The 27,649-nt window shown below is 47.3% G+C and overlaps 2 protein-coding genes across 3 annotated transcripts; one reads left to right on the forward strand and one right to left on the reverse strand.

Annotated features, from left to right (window-relative positions):
* Window positions 1–3,585: 3,585 nt before the first annotated feature.
* MAT2A (methionine adenosyltransferase 2A) lies at window positions 3,586–10,186 on the forward strand. The gene is made up of 9 exons (XM_004005871.4): window positions 3,586–3,793; window positions 5,893–5,970; window positions 6,062–6,184; window positions 6,451–6,563; window positions 6,652–6,795; window positions 6,977–7,195; window positions 7,426–7,608; window positions 7,762–7,895; window positions 8,567–10,186. Exons 1-9 carry the CDS (start codon window positions 3,703–3,705, stop codon window positions 8,667–8,669), a joined length of 1,188 nt encoding a protein of 395 aa, XP_004005920.2. The 5' UTR covers window positions 3,586–3,702; the 3' UTR covers window positions 8,670–10,186.
* Window positions 10,187–10,841: 655 nt separating this feature from the next.
* GGCX (gamma-glutamyl carboxylase) lies at window positions 10,842–25,610 on the reverse strand. 2 transcript variants are annotated; one of them, NM_001009750.1, is given in 15 exon segments: window positions 14,201–14,425; window positions 14,845–15,040; window positions 15,215–15,362; window positions 15,856–15,986; window positions 16,200–16,369; window positions 16,798–16,949; window positions 17,296–17,427; window positions 17,574–17,839; window positions 18,190–18,353; window positions 19,272–19,378; window positions 20,452–20,530; window positions 22,894–23,059; window positions 23,517–23,675; window positions 24,970–25,140; window positions 25,532–25,610. In NM_001009750.1, coding segments are annotated over 15 exon segments (2,277 nt in total). In that variant the 5' UTR covers window positions 25,575–25,610; the 3' UTR covers window positions 14,201–14,232.
* Window positions 25,611–27,649: the final 2,039 nt, after the last annotated feature.

Genomic DNA, 27,649 nt, shown 5'->3' on the forward strand with positions numbered 1-27,649 from the left:
TGTATAAGACCTGGAGTCATTATATCTGCTGTCTAGGTTGTCCACCCACTGGTTTTGCCTCTTTCGTGGAACTCCTGCTACATTAATGTTCTTGAGGTTGAGATCTGGAGCCTTTAGGTGATTGAATTTTTCTATGTGCTTTATATTTCGCATTCAACAAATCTCATTCACGTTGAATATAAAATAAATCAGTAACTCCTCCTAGTTTATTTTAGCCTTGGAACACTAACGTATGCATGCATACATGCATGCTCAGTGGCGTCCAACTCTTTGGAACACCATAGACTGTAGCCTGCCAGGCTCCTCTGTCCATGGGATTTCCCAGGCAAGAATACTGGAGTGGGTTGCCATTTTCTCCACCACAGCATTGACCCAACCTAGGGATTGAACCCATGTCTCCTGCAGTTCCTGCACTGCAGCCAGAGTCTTCACCACTGAGCCGCCCAGGAAGTCCACTAATGTATAGAATCAGAAATTTCACTCCTCTCAGAACAGGATGGCAATGAGCTGCCCTGTCAGTAAAGAGCTTTCAGTGTTATTAATTACAATTCTGGTGACTAAAAGAAAGCAGCAGCTCTTTTCATTGATTTTACATGATCCCTGGGTTTTTTATTTCCCCATCTCTTTGTGCCATTCCTTATATTTATCCTTTCATCTCTTTCTCTTTCTCCCTCTCTCTCCTTCTCCTCACATATACATTCTTAAACACTTTCTGTAAGTCAGACTATTAGTGATAAAGCCTGAGCAAAACCGACCACCTTCTTGTTGTCATGGGGCTTACAAATCTAACTGGGAGTTTAGACATTCATCAAATAATCCCCAACTCTGTAATTTCAAAGAGCACTGAGTGCCATGTAGGAAAACACAGGACCCTGTGAGAAATCTGTGTAGGTGAACATTTCATCCAGAAAGAGGCAGCTGAAGGCTATATCCAGGAAACAGCAGCTGAGCTGAGATGGGAATGATGGGGAACAATCAGCCAGACATCTCCCCTCATATAGAACTCTGGGTGGGCAGAGACCAGGACTGTCATAGCACCAATCCTGGGTCCGCTGGAGAGAAATGCTCATAAATATTTGTGGGAAGAAAGGACCGTGTGAAAAATATAAAACAGTGAAAATGTGCTCTGCTTTGTTCAGAGCGTAATCAATTAAGAAATTTAACTGTTAACAGTTCAAAGAAATTCAAAGCAGGAGACAGAGAGGAGAAAGTGGCACAAATGAGGTTAAAGAAATAGCAGCTAAATCACACTGAGGCCTCTGAAGGGTAGGTAGGGATTTGGGTCTTTATCCTCACACAGTTGGAAGCCACTGAAGGGTTTGTTGTTTTTTTTTTTTTTACTGCTGTGCTAAAGACTTTACTTGCATGATTTTGTTTAATCCTTAATGCAATTCTATGATAGTACAATTATAATCCCAATTTTACACAGTATAGAGTATACTCTATACTCTAGAGTATAGAGAAGGTAAGTTGTTTGCTCAACACTGTTAATAAGTGGCAGAGGCATGACTCCAAAACCCCTACTCCTGACCATTAAAGTACAGATGCTAAGAACAAGAATGAGGAGGTAAGCAAGTATGAACAGCTGATTCTAATCTCCTTGGAAGGAATAGTTTCACTGTGGAGTTGGTAGCACAGGGGTATATAAAGGCTTAATGGCCTAATCACTGAATTTAATCCCCTTGTTCTGACTCCATATTAATCAAACAACTTTCTAATTATATTTTGGATTCCCCTATAGATTCTTCTGTTGGAAGATCATGCACGGACTGGCCTACACAGGCAACTTGTTTCTGTTGGAAATTTTATTACACATTGTAAGCTAACTGGAATTCTGCTTTAAAAAAACAAAAAGATGAAATACTCTAAAACAAACAATAAATTATGAAAGTCTTAGTTTATTTTTCCACGAAGTTAGTCTGAAAAATATAAACCAATAAAACAGCATATATATTGCCTCTTTTGTGATTTAGCCTTTTCTTGTTTCCTGCTCTGAGGGAACATGGATGTGGTCACAAAGTCTAAAGATGGGCCCTTTTTTTCTTTGTCAGAATCCCTAGTGCTTCCATTGTTTCCCAAACAGCAACCCCCTCTCCCCCCCCCCCCCCCGCCCCCCGCCGCAACCTTGCCTCTCGCAAACCGAAGAGGATTGTTTTCCGAATTTCCCTAATTCTCTGAGCTGTAAGCAGCTGGAGCTGCTGCAAAAGGGTCTTATTCATCTCCCAAGGGTAACGAGCATTCTATCCTAGAAGCAAGCGGTTTCCTAATAACATCATTAAACCCAACGTTCACGCGCTCGGGGCCACCGCAACAGCAGCAGCCACCCCCCCACCTCCTATCCTCGGCCCTCTCCCGGCCCTGCACCGTGTCCGCCGCCCCAAGGGCGGGAGGAAGTGACACGGGCCCACCCGCCACTTGTGGGTCTTTCCAAACGGGAGCCATGAAGCCGGTCCCCGACTCCCTGCCCCTCGCTGGCTCAAGTTTGGTTTTGTTCTTTTTTCTTTCCCTAGAATTCCTTTAATGGGCAAAATTGGCACAAACGCAGGTGGACATTATATAAAGTGAAAGCTTCAGGAAACAGACCATTCGTTTCACCTTGATCTGCTGAATCACATACAAGGGCGAAATAGACTCCCTCCGCCCCCACCCCTCTCCCCCACACACCGATATTCAACAGTCTCTTGCACAGAAAACTGAAACGACCCTCTAAACATCGACTTTTTTTGTCCCCTCCAAGACATTAAAGTCAGCAAGTGCAAGGTCAGCCTCGTGAGCAGCCTTTCTCGGAGGACAGGCTGGAGCCCAAGAGGCCGAGCGCAGCCTCTGCCATAGGGTCTGCAAAGGGTAAGGCCTCTCTCCGAAGCTCTAGCGCGGGGGGCAGCAGTCGTTGAAATTGATGCCAGAACTCTCGTTATTCCGTTTTTCGGCCATTTTCATCACAGAACCATTAACTAAGACATTGCTAGCAACTGGACGGCCCCCCGCAGGGCCGCCAGCCCCCGGCAGCGCGCAGGGAGAGGAGGCACAAGGCCGCGCGAAGGCTCGTACGCTGACCGGCCAAGATGGCCACTTTCACGTGGCTGTGGGCCACCGGGCTCCCCGTCACCCGGGCATCCCCAGGCAGGGCAGCCGGAAAGACCCTCGGGGAGCGCCAGAGGACAAAACCCCAGTCGATTCCCTAGGCCACCGCTGGGGGACGCGACCTTGCGGCCAGACAGCCGGGCCAACGGTCGGGAGGGAGGTGCCATGTCACAGCACAGGGGAGCAGGCCTATAAAGCCCTTGTCTGTCTTCCTTCCCCGTGGTTCACGGAAGGGTACGGTGACCCTGTATTCTTGTCTTTCCCCTCACTCCTTGTTGTTAGTGCTTAAGATGGCGAATATTCGCAGGAAGGGCGCGTTACCCCCGCTCCCTCCCCCTGCCAGGGACAGTGGTTCGGCCCGAGCTCCTCTCTGCGCACCGCCCCTTCCCTCTTCCCGCGTCCCCGCGCGAGAGGCGCATTGGCGCCGGGCGCCGAGGGGCGGGGCTCGGCTCGGGCGCGCGCGGACCCCGTCTATAAATACTGGGCCGCGCCGCCCTCCGCCTCGTTTGCTCCGCGCCGCCCGCCTGAGCTAAGTAGACCGCCGTCTTCTGCTCGCGCACTTCGCAGTCGCCTTGCCGCTCCCTTTTCTCCTCTACTCCACTTTCACTTACCACCACCACAATGAACGGGCAACTCAACGGCTTCCACGACGCGTTCATCGAGGAGGGCACGTTCCTCTTTACCTCCGAGTCCGTGGGGGAAGGCCACCCAGGTGAGGTGACGGGCCTTGGAGCAAAGCGAGGAGCGGGGCGCGGGATCGGGCCTGGCTGGTAGGACCCGCTAGCTGCGGTGTCCACGCCAGTGACCCTCTCCCGGCTGGTGGTGGGAAGAGCGACGGCCGGGCGCCTTCCTCGTGGCGCCGCCGGTGCCGAGCGCGTGGCCGCCCCTCCCTCCCCCGCTTCTCTTCCCCTCTTCCCATTCGGCCGCGCGCCCCGGCATGCGGAAGATTCCAGAAAACGAGAAGGGTGGGGGCCGTGGCCGCTCGTGCTCCTGCCGAGGAGGGCACTATTTCCTCCTCTCCGCTCTGCGCGCCGAGCCACCTCGAGTGGGCGACCCGCCCCGCGTGCTCGCGTCCGGCCCGCGGGAGCGCGCGCCCCGCATTGCAGCCGCAACCACGTGTCTGCCGCATGTGGCTTCTGGGCGAGGGAGCCGGCAGGTTTGCAGAGCGCGGCCTGGGCCTCGGGGCGTCCGCGCTCCCCATTAATTCCTTGGCTACGGTGAAGTATAAGACATGCCCTTAGCCGTTATATGGTCTGGCGTCAAGGTGACAGCCTCCAACTAAATATAGCGCTTGTCCGAGGAGCCCTGCCTTATTTGGATCGCGCGTGAAAAGGACAGGAAGCATGAATTGAGTGCGAGGCGCCATTGCGATGGGGCTGACCGTTAAACAGGGTTTTACTACACACATCCTACGGGCTTTGTCCAGCCGTCCGCCATTACGGGGATCAATTTACACGCGAAGGAGTGAAGCAATACCAACGAACTTTCGGTCGCAGCCTCAAAACCTCGTATGGTGAAGATCACTATTTACTAGTTTGATCCAGACCTTTCTTAGGATGACCACAATGACAGACGTCGTCTGATGGCTTAAGGAGCCATTTCTCTCCAGAAAGCCTATTGTGCCGATGGTGAAACACCACGAGCAACCTAGTGGTCTACTGAGGCCCTAGTGAGTGACAGATGTGTGGTGGTTTTGTATTCTCCAGTGTTGGGAACATGCCGCAGGCGTTTGGAAATGTTTAGATTGTTTTGGCCTATGGCAGGAGTGCGGTACATGTTTTGCTTATGATTTTTTTGGATGGTTAAAATTTAGGAAAGTAACATTTAGGGAGCTGTATAGATGAGGGGAATATCAAGGATTCAGAATACATTTGGGTATTTTCCAGCCTGTTCAGCTCTTGATCCTGGATTACTCAACAAAGAATCAAATTGATGCCGATAATCAAATTGTTATCCCCTTTGTTCGTGAAGTGTCCTTGCTTTCATCATTTAACTCTTTAAGTGACGTTTTCTCTCACTTCCCTAATTGGTGTTCCTTAGAGGATCATGGAGAAATTGATAAACAGACCACACTTTGCGTTAAATTTATAATGAGAATTTTAAACTTGGGGGATAAAATGTAAGTATTGTTGTCTTTGAAAATTAATACAGTAAAGGTGAATGTTCCTTGTTTTGCTTTTGGTTGGAAGAAAGCCACTTTTTCTTTCTACTTTGAATCTCCCTTATGTGGCTGTTCTATATAACAATGAAAATTGGTTTAGCCTGGGAACTTTAGTCTTTAAAAATGTTTGAAATAGTGGAAAGATGGGACTGATGTCCTTGTAAAAAGGTGTAAAGTGCATATATCACAATGAGCTTAAATGTGTTAAACATGGTAGGTGTTCTGCTAGCTTACCTGAATTGGTGATCTTGTACAGCTACATTAAAAAACTAAGGTGTCAGTTTGGAAACATGTATCACTGTATCCAGCATTCTTCAGGAAAATGGTTTCTGCAGAAGGAATGCTTTACTTAGATGGCAGTTAGCTATGCTGTTGAAAATGGTTAAATTGGTAAATTTTTATGTTCTATAGGTTTTGCCACAATTTGTAGGGAGTGGGGTGCTGTGCCAAGCAGCATGTGAGATAGAGCCCTTGCCCCCTCTTGTGGAATAGTGGGAGTCCTAACCCCTGCATGGAGGGAATCCCTGCCACAATTTTAGAAGAAAGCATTCACAAAGATCTTAACAGCTGTAGTTATAGGGAGGGGTGCATGACATACTTAAATTAGTAGTAAATTAAAGAAATTGAGCCAGAAATTTTTTTCCCCCCAGATAAGATCTGTGACCAGATCAGTGATGCTGTCCTTGATGCCCACCTTCAGCAGGACCCTGATGCCAAAGTGGCTTGTGGTAGGTTCAGAACACTTCTCACCTGTTGAAAAGATAGCATGAAAATTAACTTTATAAAGTGATATTTGAGTGTGAACATTTCTTCTATTAGAAACTGTTGCTAAGACTGGAATGATCCTTCTTGCTGGGGAAATTACATCCAGAGCTGCTGTTGACTACCAGAAAGTGGTTCGTGAAACCATTAAACACATTGGATATGACGATTCTTCCAAAGGTATGTTTTAATGAGTTGACTTTCTAACCTCATTTTCCCAGATATTTCCTTCAGTCCTCTTTAGCTTTGTTTTCTAGAGTGTTCCCGGGGATATTTAATTCCACCTGTATACTTTTACTGTCCTTTTTGTTCTGGCCCTATGCTTTTCTCTGAAAGTACTACATTTAGGTATATTTTTATTTCTTTAGCAGCATTTAGAATTCCAGATAATTATAAATTTTAAAATATTGCTACGGCTCTTAAAAAACACATTTTTTTGTTTATAGGGTTTGACTACAAGACTTGTAATGTGCTAGTGGCCTTGGAGCAACAGTCACCAGATATTGCTCAAGGTGTTCATCTTGACCGAAACGAGGAAGACATTGGTGCAGGAGACCAGGTATCTTGGTAGATAATCTGTTTGCATCTCTTCATCTAACAAATTTTGAAGCTTGGATTGATTGCATTGGTGACTTTTCCTTTTATAGGGTTTGATGTTTGGTTATGCCACTGATGAAACTGAGGAATGTATGCCTTTAACCATTGTCTTAGCACACAAGCTCAATGCCAAACTGGCTGAACTACGCCGGAATGGCACTTTGCCTTGGTTACGCCCAGATTCTAAAACTCAAGTAAGTGATGAACATCGGAAACCTACACCCATTACACTGGCACAGGACATCAGTAAGGTTGTTCTCTTAAAGCTAAGAGAAGAATAGCATTTATTTTCTGTACTGTACTGTAGGGTAGGGTAGGGAACCAAGAACAAAGCTACCGTTTAGTAGACTGATGTTCTGATGTTTGGCTTTCAAGGTGACTGTGCAGTATATGCAGGATCGAGGTGCTGTGCTTCCCATCAGAGTCCACACAATTGTTATATCTGTTCAGCATGATGAAGAAGTTTGTCTTGATGAGATGAGAGATGCCCTAAAGGAGAAAGTCATCAAAGCTGTTGTACCTGCAAAGTACCTTGATGAGGACACAATCTATCATCTGCAGCCAAGTGGCAGATTTGTTATTGGTGGGCCTCAGGTAAGGCCTTACAATTTCAGTTTAATTTGCCTTTTTTTTTTTTTTAATCTGTCATGGTTACTTGGAAAAACCTGGCCACTTTCCACCTTTTTCCTAGGTTTTTTGAAGCCTTCGTGTGAATCTTCTGAGGATGTTTGCCAAGTGATACTGAATAAGCATTAACAGGCGGGCCTGATCTAGAACCACTGGAAAGGATTGGGCATAAAGTAACTGAAATTCTGTAATTTCAGGGTGATGCTGGTTTGACTGGCCGGAAAATCATTGTGGACACTTACGGTGGTTGGGGAGCTCATGGAGGAGGTGCCTTTTCAGGAAAGGATTATACCAAGGTGGACCGTTCAGCTGCTTATGCTGCTCGTTGGGTGGCAAAATCCCTTGTTAAAGGAGGTCTGTGCAGAAGGGTTCTTGTTCAGGTATATACTTTTCTATTACTGGATTCACTAAAAGGTGTGTAAGTGGGAGGATGTTTAGCAGTTTACTTATCTTTTTTTAATACCAGTCTGTTACAGTGTGTGTCTTTTGCTCACTGACTCTTAATGATATTTATGATATTTAAATTCTTCTAGGTCTCTTATGCTATTGGAGTATCTCATCCATTGTCTATCTCCATTTTCCATTATGGCACCTCTCAGAAGAGTGAGAGAGAGCTATTAGAGATTGTGAAGAAGAATTTTGACCTCCGCCCTGGGGTCATTGTCAGGTAAAGATGGTAAAGCCTATTGCTAGTGAAAAACATTGAGGGTGTGGGTGTGTATATAAACTTGATACATTCAAATCACAGAAGGTGAACGTGTGAAGGAAGACTCAAGTGGGGAACATCTTAATTCCTAGAATGTGTTGATATCATCTTAGAAAATTGCCTTCAGTAGAGGCTTAATTAGGAAGAATCTAAAATTCTAGTGCTCCATGGCGTAGACTAACCACCCTAGAAAGGTTCTCCACATTTGATACAGACTTGTGTTCCTGTTACCTGAGGGATGTTTACTTAAAAGAATTTTTAGTACAGATAAATGGGATGTACATGGCTGTTGTAAAGAAAATAACCATGGTAGGGTGTGGGCATGGGACCTTGGTAAGTATTCCATGACTTTAGATGAGCTTTTGACACTTGAAATTTCTCCAAATAATGACAAGTTTTCATATTTGTTGAGCCAGGGACGGAAAAACGAGAACTATAGTTACTGATAAGGACTGTGCAAGGAGTTTTGGACACCAGGGAAGTAACAAACACTTTTGCCACAAACTTCTTTTCCTAGCATACCCCAGAGAACTGAACTCATTTGCCAGAAGTCTTGAAAATGAGTCTTGCTGATTGTTTTGCTTTACTTTAATTGAATGCTACATATTAAGTTACGGACTTGTATATTCCAGGGATCTGGATCTGAAGAAGCCAATTTATCAGAGGACTGCAGCCTATGGCCACTTTGGTAGGGACAGCTTCCCATGGGAAGTGCCCAAAAAGCTTAAATATTGAAAGTGTTAGCCTTTTTTCCCCAGACTTGTTGGCGTAGGCTACAGAGAAGCCTTCAAGCTCTGCGGGAAAGGGCCCTTCTTCCTAAATTTTCCTGTCCTCTTTCAGCTCCTGATCAGTTGCAGTCACTCTATAATAGTCAATGACATGAATTTAGCTTGTGTGGGGGACTGTAAGTTGGGCTTGCTATTCTGTCCCTAGGTGTTTTGTTCACCATTATAATGAATTTAGTGAGCATAGGTGATCCGTGTAACTGCCTAGAAACAAATCAACAGCATTGTAGTAAATAATGCTTTGAAATTGAACCTTTGTGCCCTATCACCCAACCTTCTAAAATCCTAATTGCATTGACTTTCCCACCAAATGCTGAAAATGTCCTTGTAATGTGCACGTAAAGTACTTGTAGTTCCATTATAGCTTCTTGTCTGGCAATGCCACAGCCCTGTCAGCATGAATTTGTAATGTCTTGAGCTCTTTATGAATGTGAAGCCTTCCCCTTATCCTCCCTATAACTCGATCCACTTCTAATTATGTAGCTCTTTGTCAGGGAGTGTTCCCTATCCAAATCATCCTTGCATGTAACGCAAGTTCCAGTTGGAGCTCTAGCCTGACATAAGAAAAAAAAAGGCAGTTACCATTAAACCATCTCCCTGGTGCTTATGCTCTTAATCGCCATCTCTTAAACAGCACCAAATCAGAATCTCTCCACTTTCAGCTGTCTTTTGGAGGACGTACGTAATAAGGTTTTTATTTAATAAACCAATCCTATGCATGGTTTCAGCACTAGCCAAACCACCAATTCCTAGCTCTAGAAAAACAGGCACTTGGCACCCTTGTGATGTCATACAGAGAAGTCACAGGGCAGTACCTGAGGGTCTGTAGGTTGCACACTTTGGTACCAGATAACTTTTTTTTTTTCTTTATAAGAAAGACTGAGTACTCCACACTGCACAAGAACTCCTCCCAGGGTTTTAACTTTGTTTTATTTTCAAAACCAGGTCCAATGAGCTTTCTGGACAGCTGGTGTAGCTACAGAGAAACCAGCTTCCTTCAGAGAGCAGTGCTTTTGGCGGGGAGGAGGAAATCCCTTCATACTTGAACATTTTCTAATTGCTTATTTATTGTATTCTGGGGTATGGCGTAAGTACAGAGAAGCCATCACCTCAGATGGCAGCTTTTAAAAGATTTTTTTTTTCCTCAACACCATGATTCCTTTAACATGTTTCCAGCATTCCCAGGTAGGCCAAGGTGTCCTACAGAAAAACCTTGGGTTAGACCTACAGGGGTTCTGGCTGGTGTTAACAGAAGGGAGGGCAGAGCTGGTGCAGCTGGCCATGGAGAAAGCTGACTTGGCTGGTGTGGTACAGAGAAGCCAGCTTGTTTACATGCTTATTCCATGACTGCTTGCCCTAAGCAGAAAGTGCCTTTCAGGATCTATTTTCGGAGGTTTATTACGTATGTCTGGTTCTCAATTCCAACAGTTTAATGAAGATCTAAATAAAATGCTAGGTTCTACCTTACCTGTGTGCATTATTATTGTATTCTGGTGGTATGTGGGATGGTTTCCCAGCCAGGGATTGAATGTGGACCTCTGCAGTGAAAGCACTGAATCTTGGCCACCAGGGAACTCCTCCCTCCATTATTCTTAAGTGTTTCAGTATGAGTATGAATTAAACATACTTTAACCCTGAGTAATTGTAATCCCACCCATGGTTTAGGGAAATCACTTCAACCTTAACTATAGGCCTCTAAAAGGTTCTTCTTAGTGTCAGGGATAACAGTTTATGAAAGTTGAAGGTTTGTCCAGCACTCCCTTTTTTGGCCAACACAGTGGGCAAAATTCACGTCTTATTACAACAGCCATTGCTGCACTATCAGCAGTGCTTTCGAGGCATAAAAACCACTAAAATGAGTCTTGTGAGAAGAGTGGTGTTTTAAAACCAATTTTCATCATTTTGAAAATGTAAAAATAATGCCTTAAATTCCCCTTTTGTATAAATGGGTTAAAGGCTACAAGTTATGTACTACAGTTTGAAAAGTAGTGAGGGAACAGTGAGGATCCATCATACAATGGATAAAGTTTAAACAAAACCACAATGAGGATGTGTATTCTGAATTAACGGCAGTTATCAACCAGCTCTTGAACTACATAGCCCATGTTTACACCAGCAAATATGAAATCAAATGGTTGAAATGCTTTACTCTTGCAAATGAGGCCCAAGCAATACCTGTTTATATCTGTTTGCTTGGAGAGTTAAAAGTTTAGAAACCGGTTTGGGAGGAAAGGCAAGGTTAAATCTTATGGGAGTGTGAACTCTCCACCTGCTGTGAAACTTGAGAACTTCAACTTTTCATGACATTGAAAAGCTCCAGAATACCAAAAAGCTTTTAGATGGCCAAGACACTTGGTATCTCAGTTCAGTTGCTCAGTCGTGTCCGACTGCGACCCCAGGGATGCACGCCAGGCATCCCTGTCCATCACCAACTCCAAGTCCATCAAGTCAGTGATTCCATCCAGCCATCTCATCCTCTGTTGTCCCCTTCTGCCTCCAATCCCTTCTGGCATCAGAGTCTTCCAGTGAGTCAACTCTTTGCGTGAGGTGGCTGAAGTATTGGGAGTTTCAGCTTTAGCATCATTCCTTCTAAAGAACACCCAGGATTTATCCCTTGTAGAATGGACTGGTTGGATCTCCTGGCAATCCACGGGACTCTCAAGAGTTTTCAACACCACAGTTCAAAAGCATCAATTCTTCGGTGCTCAGCTTTCTTCACGGTCCAACTCACATCAATGCATGACTACTGGAAAAACAGCCTTGACTAGATGGACCTTTGTTGGCAAAGTAGTGTCTCTGCTTTTGAATATGCTATCTAGGTGGGTCATAACTTTCCTTCCAAGGAGTAAGCATCTTAATTTCATGGCTGCAATCACCATCTGCAGTGAACCATGGTCAAATAATGACTGAGGATGAAGCATCTGTAGGCTGGTGGAACAGCACCAGAGAAATAACGGCCTTGAGGTTTGGTTCAGCATTTACTAGGATGACACCTATTGTCAAGGAGCTTGCAGACGAGAGTGACAAAGGTGGCTTGTCCTCTGCCTAGACCCGGGGTATAGGTTGGGGATTAACAAGCTCAGGGAGGCCAGTAGGTGCAAAGGCAGGAAATGGTTACAGCTTGAGAATCAAAAGCATAAAGTGCTAATGAAAGGGAATGTGAAACGTGTTTAAGTTGAAAATCATACTTTACTAGTTTCAAGGGGGATGACGCTGCTGCTGCTGCTAAGTTACTTCAGTCGTGTCTGACTCTGTGCGTCCTCATAGATGGCAGCCCACCAGGCTCCCCCGTCCCTGGGATTCTCCAGGCGAGAACACTGGAGTGGGATGCCATTTCCTTTTCCAGTGCATGAAAGGGAAAAGGGGAAGTCGCTCAGTCGTGTCTTGACTCTTCGCGACCCCATGGACTGCAGCTTACCAGGCACCTCCACCCATGGGATTTTCCAGGCAAGAGTACTGGAGTGGAGTGCCATTGCCTTCTCCAGGGATGACACTGGTCAGGGACAAAAGACCTAAATGCTGGCCTATGGTAGGAAGCAAAGCCTTCTGGCTAAACATTGATTACCAGGGTCTGAATACTGAAACCTGGAGAACCCAGATTTCCTCCAGTGAACAGCTTTTCTTAACAGTATTAGGTACCCACAGCATTGTCACTTGGAAAATGAGACAGGTGGTACACTAACAGTTGGGGGAAAGTAACATCCTTGCCTGTAACAAGAAAAATACTTCTGTAAGAGTTTCCTTCCAAAATGAAGAACTACTTTTATTATTTTCACCTAGTAAAAAGGCGGGTGGGGCAGCAGTTATGGGAAAGGACACAGTGCCAAGGTATATCATGTCACTGAGGGGATCTGCAAAAGCATTGAAAACCAGTGTTTCCCACGCATGGTTCTTAGCAAAGTGCCCTGTGCCACAGCTATCTCTAACCCACAAAATGCCTTGTGTGAATCACAGGACTTACTGCCAGGCTCCACTTGGGTCAGTTGAGTGCACTCAGGCCCAACCTGCACAACTCCCTGGCAGCCCTGCTCTGATCTGTCTCTAACTGGATTCCAGTATAAAGGCTGAAAGGACAGAGGTAGGAGAGATGAATTCAACAGGTCCAAAAAGTAAGAGGTAGAACTGATGGGCCTTGAAATCTTAAGAAATGGAAGGAAAATGGAAGAATCAAAAAAACAGCTGCCATTCGGTAATAAGCAGTTGTGGATGAACGCATCTTGTGTTTATGACAGTTAAAAACTCTGGGATAGCCAGGTGGAGCTAGATAAACAGTTCTAGAGCACAGGAAAGAAATCTAAGCAGCGGCATCCTTGGAAACCATGGAGTGGACATAGTCAACCCAAGTGTATATGGTGAAAAGCAGCCACTTAGGAAAGAACCCTGAGATTGGATGGAGTGGAGCATGGGAAAAGAAGACAGAAAACAAATGCAATCCTTTATCAAAGTAACTGGGACTGCCAGCCTGCTGCCGCTGGCCTCTGCCTCCACACAGGGTTCCCAAGCAGGGCCTGTTTTTCGTTTGTTTCTGTTAATTATGCATTCTCACTTCCTAGCCCAGTGCCAGGCCTTTGAATTTTCACAGAATTGAGGATCTTCCAGAATCACATCCAAATCTTATACATCATGACTGCAAACATCCCCTGATTTCATTACATTTGGTTAAATCTCACTTTATATCACCTCCTGCTCATTGAAAACTAGAATAATGCTAAATACTAAGCTTATTTTTTAGATATATATCACTATTAATCATCTAAATTCTGTTATCAGTTTAACTTTCTGCTATTCTATGCTCATAACCCCTAGTGAAAAACTGGCTGTATAAATAATAGGAACAAAAAAAAAGAATCAAAATTGCAGTGAAGAGAAAATTACTCTGTATCTAAAACCTGGTCACCATCCTAATCACACTTTATAATCAGACAAGTTTTAAGCTATGTTATTTCAGAATTACTGTCAGTGATTCTGAAAATTTTAAGAGGCAGGGTGCAGGACCTTAAGCCAAACAGACTTGAAGTTCAGACCATCAGTCAGTCCATCCCTTATTAGGTATATGTCTTTGAGCGAATTATACTACCTCTCAGCCTCAGCTTCCCCAACCACAAAATAGGGCTTATGGCTCTTAAGGAATAAGTGTAATAATTCTAGGACAGGGTTTCACACAGTGCCTGTATATGGCAAGCACTTAATTAAGAACAGCAGCTGTTATTTTCATGGACCATTAACTCTCTTCTGGCAAGGAGCAAGTCACTTTAAACCTAATTCTTACCCCTTGAAAGACATTTTCACATTGTTTTTTAACCCCACTGCCCAAGCCCCTCAACCTTGGAACTGATAAATCTTATCCTTGCCTTATTTCCTTGGTCCCTCTAATCTATCCTCTCTGAATTTATTATAGCCATGGATATGGAGGAAAAACAAAAAATCTGAAGTAGTTTTTTCACATGTCCACTGCCTTTGTAATGGTCCTGTGACTGGCTGCTGCCACATCTATACTCCACATCCGGCCTCCCTCAGAACTCTGAGTGGACAGGGTGAGAATCCGGCTCGGGAGGGTTAGGATTTGAAGAATCTGTGTTTACAGGACTTGGCTCTCCCGCTGGCTCAAAGGGTCGCAAGTTGGCGTAAGTCACTTCTTGGGCCAGCTGCTCCAGGGAAGGGCGGCCTAATGCCAGATTTCGAAGTGAGATACAAGTCATGAGAAAGCTGAAAAAGATGGGAAAAAGCCAGCTGTCCAAACTCCTATTTCAACACAGGCAATCCTGCCAAAGCTCTCAGAGGACACCTGGTCATCTGGCCTCTCACCCACAGACAAGAATCTCCCCCCAGACACCCCCATCCCAGCTGGAAGGGCACCCCACTCTTCACACAGTCTGAGGATTCCAGGGTGAGGTAGGAATAACCCACAGGAGATAAGCTGAGTCAGAACTAGACAGTGCCCATCAGACATACCATTTACTCTCCCAATAAATCAGGGAGAGGAGCAAGGAGAGAGGAAAAAGGGAGAAGTTTAGCACTGGATTGTCCTCTTCTGGGAAAGTCCCTACTGTTACTCTCACCAGAGAACAGTGACCCAGCCTGCAAACATCTGATGACAAAGACAAGTACTATTGGGTAAAGCTTACCTGCGGCGAAAGATAAAGAGCTTTCGCAGCAAGAAGCGGACAAATCGCTCATAGAAAGGGGCATTTCGCCGGCGTTCAATCTCTTGGAGCCTTTGCTGGCGTCTAAGGAAGGTCTGGACCAGTGGTGTTGGCTCAGGGCCACCTTTGACTTCCCCTTCGAGCAGAGGTTGCAGCTCTGGAGGCAGAGGCCCTGTTTCTGTCCGGAAGAGGGCAAAAAGAGGAATCACTAAGAAGAGAGCATTCTCTCTTCTAGAACTCCTCTTTCCCCAGCTAGACGCTTCAAATTCATTTGTTAAGTGGGCAGATCCTCGATCATGACCCGGACTTCCTATAAAGTGGGCTCTCTCAGCCCAAATCTTCAGATGCTCACCACTTCCATTCTCCACCTTCTCCTTCAATTCTTGAAGATACGCCAGGTCTTGCTCTAGTGCAACCTCTGTAGTGTTGACGTAGATGTACATGTAGCAGGAAGGGCTGGACGACACTGTGTACACCTTATGGTACTCACCAGCAGGCAACTGAAAGGGGGCAAGAAATGGATCTCTCACTCTCTAGCCTTTCCCTAGCCAGCCTGTGGCCTCCCTCCACTTCCCCACCTCCATCTTTTTTCTTGTATTTTGGAATCCAAAGGAACTGACCTCTAGAATCCTATACAAGGCTATTTATAGCCCCCAGGGCCCTTGCTTTTTCAGCCCCAATGCATCGTTATTTAGTCGCTAAGTCGTGTCCAACTCTTTGGTGACCCCATGGACTGTAGCCCACCAGGCTTCTCTGTCCATGGTATTTTCCAGGCAAGGATGCTGGAGCAGGTTGCCACTTCCTTCTCCAGGGGATCTTCCTGACCCAAGGATTGAACCTGCATCTCCTGCAATTGGCAGGTGGATTCTTTATCAATTGAGCCACTAGGGAAGCCTCCCACTGCATTACTGTTACGTTAAAGGATTTTGCATTTATACTAAATCAACTGCACTCATCAAAAGTTTTCTATCATTGTTAATTCAAGCCAAACACCTGCATTTTTTCTCCCTCCTGAAGAGTCTGGTTCTTCTGTTCTGCCACCAGCTCCACGGTCACCTCCCCCTGCAGCAGCTGGATGCTAGTGTTGCCCAGGTCTTCGCTCACGAAGTTCTCCAGGTGCAGCCCTGCCAGGGGCAAGAGTTCCCATCCCACCCCAAGGTGGCGTGAACTCACTCCCAGTCAGAACAGAGAAATCACACCTTCACCAGCACTTCCACCTCGGGTTTCAAAAACCAGCCTCCCACCAGGAGCAGACCCTCGCGGCTCCATCACACACTGTGTCCCTGGCCTAGGAGGCCAGGAGGGAGACAGCAAAGCCTTTGTACTTTTTTTCATACCAGGGAAATCTGCAATGAAGACAACTTCGGTGTGGTTGTCCAGGCTGCTCTTGATCTCCTGTAGTTTAGTTCTCCAGGGAGATAGGTCCATCAGCAGTGGCTGCAGCCAAGGTGTACGCTGGAAGGGGGACCAGGCAGCCTGCACGATGTCCACACGAGGGTCAAAAATCCTTAGGGAAAGAAATCATGTTCTAAGGCCATAGCCACCTACATACCAGAATTCCCAGTTTTGTTCATCACCGTTCCCGGATAGAACAAACGGTTTTCCAGAAAGAAGAAACAGCCTATGTCAGCATGTTACTGCCAGTTGGGGACAGAGAAACAGAAGAGGGGAAAGAGATTCTGGAGCACTGGGAAGAATGGGGGTTAGTGGCCGCCTGAGGAGAGTTAACAGCTTCTAAGAGAATGAGTTCCCTTTTCTTCGGGATGACGGTGCCCTCTGCTGGATGCAATCAGCTATGCCCACAACCAGGTCAACAGAGACATGCACCAGCGGACAGCCTTGCAAGCAAGACAACACTGAGGAGCACAGGCTAGTCATCTTGGCCAAAAAAGGCTGGACTTCACGTTTTCCCCCTTCTCTGCTCCCCTTGCCCACCTCTGCTGGAAGCGGTCATTGATGGAGACCCAAATATCAAAGTAGATCTGGGGCTCAGTGACATTGTACTTGGGCAGCAGGCGGCTCAGGCAAGTGGCATATTGCTTCAGCATGTCTGCATGGTCCTTCCAACGCCGGCTCTGTGTAAATACCTGCCCCAAACCCCCACATTAGTCCCACCTCGTTGTTGAGCTTCCAGACAGGTCATGCAATGCCGAAGGCACAAAAAGATCCCTGCCTGCTGCCAGTTTTGACAGGAAAGAAAAAAATATGAGAACCAAAAAACTGTGTGGAAGAATTGTTTTTCATCGCTGGGCTAGTGGTACTCACCTTTCTAAGTCTCATCTCAATTGAGGGATGTGAATGACACTGCCCCATTTCAACCCCCACAAAAGAAGGTTCCACCTAGCTCCAGAGAAAGGGCAAAGTGGACCCACAGAGACCAGACCCCAAAGCTCCAGGGGGCCTCTGAAGGCCAGGAAGTTAGTGGCATCTCACCCCAGGGTTGAGGTAGCCCAGCTCGCCGGTGCGGCCATCACGGTAGGTGATCTTCACGTGCTGGTGGGAGCGGGAGTGCACCATCATGTCCCAAGAGTAGCCGTATAGCCCGTTGGTCCAGTTGTTGTACCCCTGAGGAGGCAGGGCGGTGGGAATCAGCTCCATGCTCCTCATGCTAACGCCGTCCTCTGCCTAGAGAGGTCCCCAGACCTGCCTGCTTCTCTCCTGAGCATGGTCCCCTTTACCACTATCCAAGCAGACCCCCAGCCCGCACGAACCTGGGTGAGGAAGTGGGAATAGGGCAAGAAGAGCTGCTCCAGGAGGTAGAGCAGGGTGAAGGCAGTGCTCAGCTGGTGGCGCAGCCCTGGCTTCTGACTGCCTCTGGCCCGGCTCCTCTTATACATGCAGGAAGTGCTGGGCTGAGGGGCAGTCCTGAGGGGCAGCAGCTCTTGCAGCTTTTTCGGGCAGTGAGCTACCAGCTTCCGAGGCCACTCAGGAGAGCAGAAGAGGGGGCTGCTGGCCAGCATGACGTAGGGGAACATGCCTAGAACAACGGGGAGGAAACCAGCACTTCAGGAGTTGGGCTGGAAAACGTGGCTCATCGCCTCCACACCTCCCCTTCTCCGAGGCAGCCTCTCCCAGGTATTTCACTTATGATAAAAGAAATTCTCAACTGGAGCCTATTACTTCCCACAGAAACTTATTACAAAACATACTAGCTGAGCCCAAAAGCCCTGGGCCACCTTCCCATCTGTTTCCATCTCTCAGCGAGGACGTCCGGCTCAGCTTGGCTCCTGTTCCTGTCACCGTCTGCCCCTGCCACGTGGGCCACTGGTCCGTCCCTCCCCTGCACACGTGCGGCTTCCTGTTTCCCACCAGATTACAGGAACTGACCGATGCTGAAAAGCTGGGAATTCATGCAGTGGAAGTAGGACACGAAGACGAAGCCGATGGGTCTCGAGGCATCAAAGAAGAGCAGGAAACCGGCCGAGAGGTCGAGCAGCAGTCCGCACCAGTGCACCACCAGCAGACTCGTCATCTCCTCGGACAACACAAGTCTGCAGACACCAGGGTCAGAGCTCAGGCACTAGCACGCACCGAATACTCACAGTCGAGGCACCTCTGCTACCCTCTCCATGCTGCATGATCCACCCCGGCAGGTGGGTAGAGAATTCCACACAAAGACATCCTCTGGGAGGGTTTTCCAACCCCTTTTCATTCCTACTTAATTAAGAGTGTTAGTCACTCAGTCGTGTCCAACTCTTTACGACCTTAGGGACTATAGCCCACCAGGCTACTCTGTCCATGGGATTTTCCAAGCCAGGTATTGAACCCGGGTCTCCTGCACTGCAGGCTGGTTCCTTACCATCTGAGCCACCAGGGAATCTCACATACTTCAGGTGTCCAATTTCTTTCAACATGCCCTAAGTAATAAGCAAGGGCAGAGCTCCCAGAGCAAACTTTGACTGAGCAGTGTGTGTGTTGTGCAGGGCAGGTTCTTCCTGGAGGTATACCAGAAGAGAAACTTTACAAGGGGAACACTTGGCTAATATAATGATGTCAAACTTCCGGAAGTGGGAGGTGTCAGGGCAGAGGGAAGAGTACAAAGACAGACGAGAAAGGGGTTCCCTGGTGGTCCAGTGGTTAAGAATCTGTCTGCCAGTGCAGGGGACACGGGTTCGATCCCTGGTCTGGGAAGATACTCACTCTGCAAGTCACCTAGTGCTGGCACTCCCCTTTCCTTTATTTCTTTTCCCTTCATTCTGGCCCAGGCTGTAAGTCTCCCAGGGGCAGCTAAGCCTAGATCTATTGACATCATCAACTCTGCCTTCTGCTGAAGAGGGAGATGAGTGGACAGAGTGAAGCATGCAGCAAATTTAGGCAAAGCGGGAGCAGCAGCTAGGACCATAGACCTGAAGGAAGTGAGCCCCCCAACCCTGCACCTGGCCACTCTAGGCCTCTGCCCTGCCACTCACTTGAAAGGGCTGAAGAGCCAGTGCCGAGACAGGTATTCCATAGAGTAGCCTTCCACCCAGTCTGCGTCCAGCTTCTTTATGCCCGCAATGAAGTACACGATGAAGATCTGCAAACACGATATGCAAAACGAATATTCAAACAAAGTCAGAACCTCATCCTCCACAGACAGTCACAAATCAGTTCTGACCTCAGTCCAGGGCCTGAGAGACGAGATCTACTCTATTCATTCATCTCAGACGTCCACTCACCTAACATCCTACAGATATCAGGCACAGTATTAGGCAAAGTCAGGATGGTAAAGTTGGGCTTCCCTGGTGGCTCAGATAGTAAAGAATCTGACTACAATGCAGGAGACCTGGGTTCCATCTCTGAATTGGGAAGATCCCCTGGAGAAAGGAACAGCAACCCACTCCAGTATTCTTGCCTGGAGAATTCCATGGACAGAGGAGCCTGGCAGACCACAGTCCATGCAGCTGCAAAGAGTCAGACCGGACTGAGCAACTAACACTTTCACTTTACTTTCACTTTTGAAGGAAAAGTCATAAAGGAAAAAGGAAAGTCATGAAGCACAGAGGTTATTCTTTCCTTATGAGGATACTAAGCTGGTGGGAATAAAGCTCTATTCTTTCTTTGTATGACAAGGTGAGAGACCCCAGAGATTGGGAAGTAGATTAGATTAGAAAACAGGGAGAAGCCAGCCCAGCTTTCCAGCAAAAAGGGAAAAAGAGGGATGTCCCTGGTGGTCCAGTAGATGAGAATCTACCTACCAATGCAAGGGACATGGCTTCAATGCCTGATGTAGGAAGATCCTACATGCTGAGGGGCAGCTAAGCCCAGCACCACACAACCAGTGAGCCCACACTTTAGAGCCCACAAAGCTCTCTTGCCTAGAGCCCATGTTGTACAATCAGAGAAGCCACCACAATGAGAAACTGGGGCACAGCACTCAAGAGTAGCCCCTGCTCTCCACAACTAAAGAGAGACTCGTATGCAGCAATGAATACCCAGCATAGCCAAAGATAAAATAAATAAGTAAAAAAATTTTTTAACAGTTGAGTTTCAAAGAGGAGGAGGGAAGAGGAGAAGATTCAGGGAGGCCAAGCAGAGTGAAGTCTGACAGTGGGCGGCCATGCTGCCAATGGCTGTGAAGAACAAGCCCTCTCTCCTGCGATCTGGTACCTGGCCACGCAACACAGCATAGTTCCAAAGGGGCACGTGGGCGTTCCGCTTCCGGGCCCTCAGCAGGCCATCCACAGACCTGCAGTGAGAGGGAGAAGGGTGGAGGACAGGTTCTTAGTCCAGTCCCATTTCTACCTTGCTTTTCAAATGTAATCATCTCTCTATTCCAGGATATCTCTGTAATGATCTCTCTATTCTAGGGTATCGCCCACATCTTCTCAGTTCTCTGGGCTATTCTGAGGCCCTTGCAAATTATTTGAGCACCCTGTAACGATTATTTCAAGTCATAACAGAAACTACTAGTTGTAACTACTAGTGAGTTATAACAACAACAAAATATTCAGTGTTTAACATGTTAGTTAACAAATTAGTCTCTCCTCATAAAACAAACCAGGAAAAAGACTACAGTGCTAGCCCTAGAAGAAAGGGGCTGTAGACCCTCCATGCCCCATCCCATGGCTACAGGGCAGTTGGCGGTAAGACCAGTGTACACTGACCTTGTGTTACCTGCATGAGGGAAGGTGTACTTCCCCTTGCTCCACCTGCCACCCCATCCACTGCATGGGGGAAGGGCATAAAGAATCACTACTACTGCTGCTAAGTCACTTCACTCGTGTCTGACTGTGCAACCCCAGAGACGGCAGGCCCCCAGGCTCCCCGTCCCTGGGATTCTCCAGGCAAGAACACTGGAGTGGATTGCCATTTCCTTCTCCAATGCATGAAAGTGAAAAGTGAAAGTGAAGTTGCTCAGTTGTGTCCAACCCTCAGCGACCCCATGGACTGCAGCCCACCAGGCTCCTCCATCCATGGAATTTTCCAGGCAAGAATACTGGAATGGGGTGCTACTGCCTTCTCTGAAAGAATCCCTGATATGCAAAAAAAAAAAAAAAAAGATTACAGTGCTAAAATAGGAATAAATTTGAAAAAGAAGGTATTTCAGGGAATGTTTGCAAAGCTGGTGTATGAAAACATACATAGTGCATTTAAAGCAAAGTTTCAGTTTTCAAGACAAACTGACATTTCACAGACCTGGATGCTAGGATCTAGGGCCAGAGAATATCTAGTAACAGTGTACCTAGGCTGAGAACTGAAAAAACCAGACTACTAAGATTAGATGTATTCTGGGGAGGCAGAAGCAAAGCAGGTTTTCAAGAAGACACAGAATGAGCAGAGAAGCCAGGAAAGGGGCAGGTTATTATACTTGTGCTCAAGAGCACTGGAGTCTGCCAGTGCTGGAGTCTCATTTATGCCTCTTAACTGCTCGGTGACCTTAGACAAATCCTTTATGTCTCTAAGCCTTAATTTCTTCATTTATACAATGGGAACAGCACTATGGACCTCATGGGATTATAACATGGAAAAAGCAAGTGTTTAGCATAGTGCTTGGCATGTGGAAAGCCTTCAGTGAATGATAGATACTTTTTCAAATTGTGCAAAAATCACAAAAATGAGACTTTCTGGGGTATTCTGTCAAAGAGTGTTAGTCACTCAGTCATGTCCAACTCTTTGTGACTCCATGGACTGTAGCCCATCAGGTTTCTGTCTATGGCATTCTCCAGGCAAGAATACCAGCCATTCCCTTTTCCAGGGTATCTTCCTGATCCAGGGATCAAACCTGGGTCTCCTGCATTGCAGGCGGATTCTTTACTATCTGAGCCTCCAGGAAAGCCCAACTGCCTCTTAATTCTTTATGATGAGAGCTGGCCACTCTGAATGAATGTACAGGTTTACAAAAAGGGGATATCTGCATAGGTGTACTGATGATTGACATGTTATTAATGACTGATAAATCACTAACGAATCCAGTGTTTGAGTTTTTCTTCCCATGCCCATGTTACTGACAGCTCATACTTGCTTTTCACTTAGTAATAGAAGGATTCCTTAAAGATCATCAGTTCTGCCACCCTGTCTCCAAATCCCTTTTTCACCTCCCCTGAAAGATGGTCACATAAGCCAGAGGTAGGGAAGGGTTACCTCCTCCAGGGACAGCTCTGCTGAGCAGCCCTGGTGGGCCCTCTCCTTCTGACATGCCTCTGCCCCACAGCAATGTCTACTCTTGGCTCTAATTCTGTCCCTCACAGAGAAACTCTGCTCCCTCTTCCACATGACCACCCTAGAAGTATTTGAAAACAGCTATGTCTGGCTTTAGTCTTCTCTTCTTCTAAGAGGATTACAGGAAGTGGACAGATCAAGGCACCTGGGGAGATAGGGAAAGAGTAAAGGGGTGGGAATGGAGCCATTCTGCTTGTGGTCACCCTCAGAGCTCCCGCCTCACTGACCCTTGCCCCTCCGGAGTCCATCCAAGTCACCTTTGCTTGTTTACAAGTTATGTTTACTCTGCAAAGCGTGGTTGAAGATATGCTTGCTGGGACAAGTGCTAGGACCTTACTGGTGACCATCCTGATACAGCCAACCCCTCCCTCGTTCCCCCTAGACTCATACCAGTAGTGGTGTGCATCCACAAATGTCAGCTGAAAGGCCAACAAGCCATACAGATAGGAATGGTTGTTCCACGATGTCTTGTCCAGGAGAAACACATACCAGTATGGCAGCAGGAATAACACACAGCTTATCCGGTAGCACAGGCCCAGCATCATGCCCAGTGCCCCTGGGATTGGTAGGGGAGAGGATTAAAAGGTCAAAGGGTCACCACAGGCCCAGCTCCCCTGGGACAGGCTATGGGTGGGGTTAAGAAAATCATCAGACATTTTATAATCAGATAAAAATAAATCTCAACTAAATGTTATTTCAATATTTTAAAAAGACTTAAGGAGTCACAGCTCAGATGACACACAGGTCAGCAGGATGAAATTATAAGTTATAGAAGAAGTGAAATAAGAAAACCTAGAGAATTCCCTGGCGGCCCAGTGGTTAGGACTTAAGTGTTTTCAATGCCAAGGGCCTAAGTTCGATCCCCAGTCAGGGAACTAAAATCTCGCAAACCATGTGGCACAGCCAAAAATAAAAATGAAACCCAAGACCCGGGTCATTTGCCAACATGCTTCGGATTTCTGGGTTTTAGGTAGGTCAGTCAATACTCCCATCTCTCCTGCAGTTTCTCTCACCCAGAAACATGATGGTGTAGACCAGATACATCCAGTCAAGTGGCAGTGGCTGCAGGGCGTCCAGCAAGGGGAAGCGACACACCTCCAGGCCATCCAGGTATCTTCGGTCTAGGGAACTGAGACCCCGCTCCTGGGGAATGTCCAGCACCATCATCAGCCCTGAGAAGGCAGAGGAGGAGGGTGCTGATAGGCCTCAGCAAAGGCAACCATGGAACATACTGGAATACAGTCGAGCACACCCAGATCCAGAAAGAACTCAATTCAACAATAATCATGCTTGCTAAGTCGCTTCAGTCGTGTCTGACTCTTTTTAATCCAATGGACTGGGGCCCCGTCCATGGGATTCTCCAGCCAAGAATACTGGAGTGGGTTGCCATTTCCTCCTCCAAGGGATCTCCTGACCCAGGGGTCGAACCCGCATCTCCTGCATTGACAGACAGGTTCTTTACCACTTGCGCCACCTGGGAATTGGTTGAGTGCCTACTCTGTGCTAGGCATTACGCCAGTTGTGGGATGTCAGCCACTGCACCTCCCTGAGTCCATTCCCCATTTGTGAGAAGGGGCTCATAATATTTTGCAGGGTCTCAGAGAAGACTAAATGAAAGAAGCGTACAAAGTGCTATTGAAGCTATTCAGGTTTTGATGGTCATGTTTGTAAAGGTCTGTCTTATCGGCTACACAAAGTGCTCTGGGGTGATGCGCCCTCACCCTCTTTTACTTCCTGGCACAGCAGTATCTAGCCAGCACACTGGGGTAAACAGAAGGGCTACTCAGGTCAGGAAGCTAGCTCCAAATTAAGGCAGGATTTCTCAATCCCAGGACAATTCAGTTTGGCCTGGTTAATTATTTGCTGGAGGTCTACCCTGTGGTTCATAGGTCATTCAGCAGCAACCCTGATTTCTGCGTAGATGCCAGTAACCACTTCTTCCCCTCCCCCCCACACCTAGTTGTGACAAATACAAATGTCTAGAGACATTGCCAAATGTTCCCTGGAGAGCAAAATCGTCTCCAGTTGAGAACCACTGGGTTAAGGAGAGTAATATCTCGGCATGTCTGTAACTCATGCCAAACATACATGCTGTGGCCTATGAGTTAGAAAGGTCTGGATTAGGCAGTCACAGCCTAAATGGCTGCTTTGTCACACCTGCCATTTCTCTGAAGTCTAGTCCTTAGCGTAGTTACTGGAAAACTTCATTCCACAAATAAAATGGGTTCCTGTTCCTCTGTCTCTGTATTTCCTGTAGCCTCGGATCAAAGCACTTCTGATCTCCAAGCCCTAATCAGAGGAGTCAAAACTGGGTTACAAAGAGTTCTTCCAGGATATTAGTCACTTCAGCTTTTAGAAAAAGGAAGGTTAGTCCACTAAGCAAGTAAGTAGCCAAGAAATGGACAAGGGACCATTGTCATTCTTTCACCCCCAACCACGCTGGCACCTCCCAGACACTGGACTTACCGAAGAGAAAACGGAAGACTGCCAGGCTTGCAGGATCCGTGGGTCTATTCAGCAGGGTCACCAGCCTCTCCCAGCTGGACACATCTGTCCACTCAAAACCCAACAGTTTCCCCATTTGGCTGCCCTGACGGGGCCCTGAAGTCTGTGCAGCCTTGTCTTTCTTTACTTTGTCTGCAACCAATAAATGGAGAGAGTTGCACGTGCACAGATGGGAATGGAGATGTTTTAAAAGAGAATCTTTCTCAAATCAGAGAAATCTCCGTCTAGGGCTTCTGCCTACCTGGGTTTTCCCACTGATCTCTGACTGCTCGAAACATCCCTGCAGTGCAGCCCCTCCTCCAGGATCCCCCAATGCCCCAAAACCTTTCTCAGACTGCAGCCCCCTAATCGCAAAGCGTCCTGAATGTCATCAACCCACCGCGAAACAGAAGACTGCAATCTCTCTCTACAAGACCCTTCCCACCCGAGGCTCCCTTCCCCAGGATCCGCAGGGCGTCCCTCCCCAACCCCTCCGAAAGTCGCGCCCTTCTCTGTCCGCCACAAGGCGGGGCTCTGAGCCTACCTGGGCCCCGCGGGGCCCGCGCGGGCCGAGCAGAGACCGCCATGGCCTCGGGGAGGTAGATATGCCACAGCAACAACCTCCGAGCCTGGGGGCGTCGCAAGGGGAGGCTCCCCTAAGCCCCGCCTCCCCGACACATCAGCACGCGCGAGGCCAGCCGGAAAGCGCTAAGACTGTCGTGAAGGGCCCTAGTCAGCAGCGCCGGACTCCCTGCTTGGCGGTAGAGGGCGGAACGAGGGGTCTGGGGGCGGGGCAACGAGGGGCGAGGGGGCGGGGTCAGAGCCCGCCTTCGCTGGTGACCGATGAGTGAAGGTGTGCGTGGACCTGTCTCTTTTTTGTCAAGTACCTAGTCTCGTCCCTGAGGCCTCCCGAGCCCTCTCCGCTCTATCAACCTAAAGAAGAGTCTCGGCGCCCACGACCTCCCTGGCTCCCTTCCCGCCCCTCTTAGGTCGCTGCAGATGTGTGAACGGTGCGGGCGCAAAAGTCAACTCTTCCCAGAGAGTTTCCCGCCCGGTTGAGGATGCACCTGGGAGGGCTGACCCGGCCTGGAACCACAGATTTGAAAGCAGCAGGAAAACCGGAACGACCTGGCTGCAGAGGAATGCAGAGTAGGGGCAGTAGACAGAGTGTGTTTGACGGGGAAGGCGAGTCTTGAACAGCTTTGTAGCATTGTTCCTCTGCCCTGGAATTGACAAGCAGGGTCAGAGGAAGGCGTCTTAGTGCAGGGGTTCTCACATTTTTTAGTCTCAATTCAGTTCAGTTCAGTTCAGTTCAGTCGCTCAGTCGTGTCCGACTCTTTGCGACCCCATGAATCGCAGCACGCCAGGCCTCCCTGTCCATCACCATCTCCTGGAGTCTTTTCCAATGAGTCAACTCTTTGCATGAGGTGGCCAAAGTACTGGAGTTTCAGCTTTAGCATCATTCCCTCCAAAGAAATCCCAGGGCTGATCTCCTTCAGAATGGACCGGTTGGATCTCCTTGCAGAAATCCCAGGTCTGATCTCCTTCAGAATGGACTGGTTGGATCTCCTTGCAGTCCAAGAGGCTTCTCCAATGCCACAGCTCAAAAGCATCAATTCTTCGGCGCTCAGCTTTCTTCACAGTCCAACTCTCACATTCATACATGACCACTGGAAAACCATAGCCTTGACTAGACGGACCTTTGTTGGCAAAGTAATGTCTCTGCTTTTGAATATGCTATCTAGGTTGATCATAACTTTTCTTCCAAGAGTAAGCGTCTTTTAATTTCAGGGCTGCAGTCACCATCTGCAGTGATTTTGGAGCCCCCCAAAATAAAGTCTGACACTGTTTCCACGGTTTCCCCATCTATTTCCCATGAAGTGATGGGACCGGATGCCATGATCTTCATTTTCTGAATGTTGAGCTTTAGGCCAACTTTTTCACTCTCCTCTTTCACTTTCATCAAGAGGCTTTTAGTTCCTCTTCACTTTTTAGTCTCAGGACCCCTTTATGTTGCTACACACATTATTGAGAACCGTAAGAACCTATTTGCAGGTCAGGAAGCAACAGTTAGAACTGGACATGGAACAACAGACTGGTTCCAAATAGGAAGAGGAGTACGTCAAGGCTGTATACTGTCACCCTGTTTATTTAACTTATATGCAGAGTACATCATGAGAAACACTGGGCTGAAAGAAGCACAAGCTGGAATCAAGATTGCCGGGAGAAATATCAATAACCTCAGATATCCAGATGACACCACCCTTATGGCAGAAAGTGAAGAGGAACTAAAAAGTCTCTTAATGAAAGTGAAAGAGGAGAGTGAAAAAGTTGGCTTAAAGCTCAACATTCAGAAAATTAAGATCATGGCATCTGGTCCCATCACTTCATGGGAAATAGATGGGGAAACAGTGTCAGACTTTATTTTTGGGGGCTCCAAAATCACTGCAGATGGTGACTGCAGCATGAAATTAAAAGACGCTTACTCCTTGGAAGAAAAGTTATGACCAACCTAGATGGCATATTCAAAAGCAGAGACATTACTTTGCCAACAAAGGTCTGCCTAGTCAAGGCTATAGTTTTTTCCAGTGGTCATGTATGGATGTGAGAGTTGGACTGTGAAGAAAGCTGAGCGCTGAAGAATTGATGCTTTTGAGCTGTG

Source organism: Ovis aries, chromosome 3 (genome assembly GCF_016772045.2).
Source record: "Ovis aries strain OAR_USU_Benz2616 breed Rambouillet chromosome 3, ARS-UI_Ramb_v3.0, whole genome shotgun sequence".
Taxonomy (NCBI): Eukaryota; Metazoa; Chordata; class Mammalia; order Artiodactyla; family Bovidae; genus Ovis; species Ovis aries.

Coding starts and splice junctions, on each gene's coding strand:
- MAT2A (XM_004005871.4), top strand. CDS start 3,703: ATGAACGGGCAACTCAACGGCTTCCACGACGCGTTCATCGAGGAGGGC. Junction 6,185..6,450: donor ATATGACGATTCTTCCAAAG/GTATGTTTTAAT, acceptor TTTTGTTTATAG/GGTTTGACTACAAGACTTGT. Junction 7,609..7,761: donor GCAGAAGGGTTCTTGTTCAG/GTATATACTTTT, acceptor AAATTCTTCTAG/GTCTCTTATGCTATTGGAGT.
- GGCX (XM_060411596.1), bottom strand. CDS start 23,547: ATGTATCTGGTCTACACCATCATGTTTCTGG. Junction 23,060..23,516: donor CTACACCATCATGTTTCTGG/GTGAGAGAAACT, acceptor TACCAATCCCAG/GGGCACTGGGCATGATGCTG. Junction 17,840..18,189: donor TTCCCAGCTTTTCAGCATCG/GTCAGTTCCTGT, acceptor CCGTTGTTCTAG/GCATGTTCCCCTACGTCATG.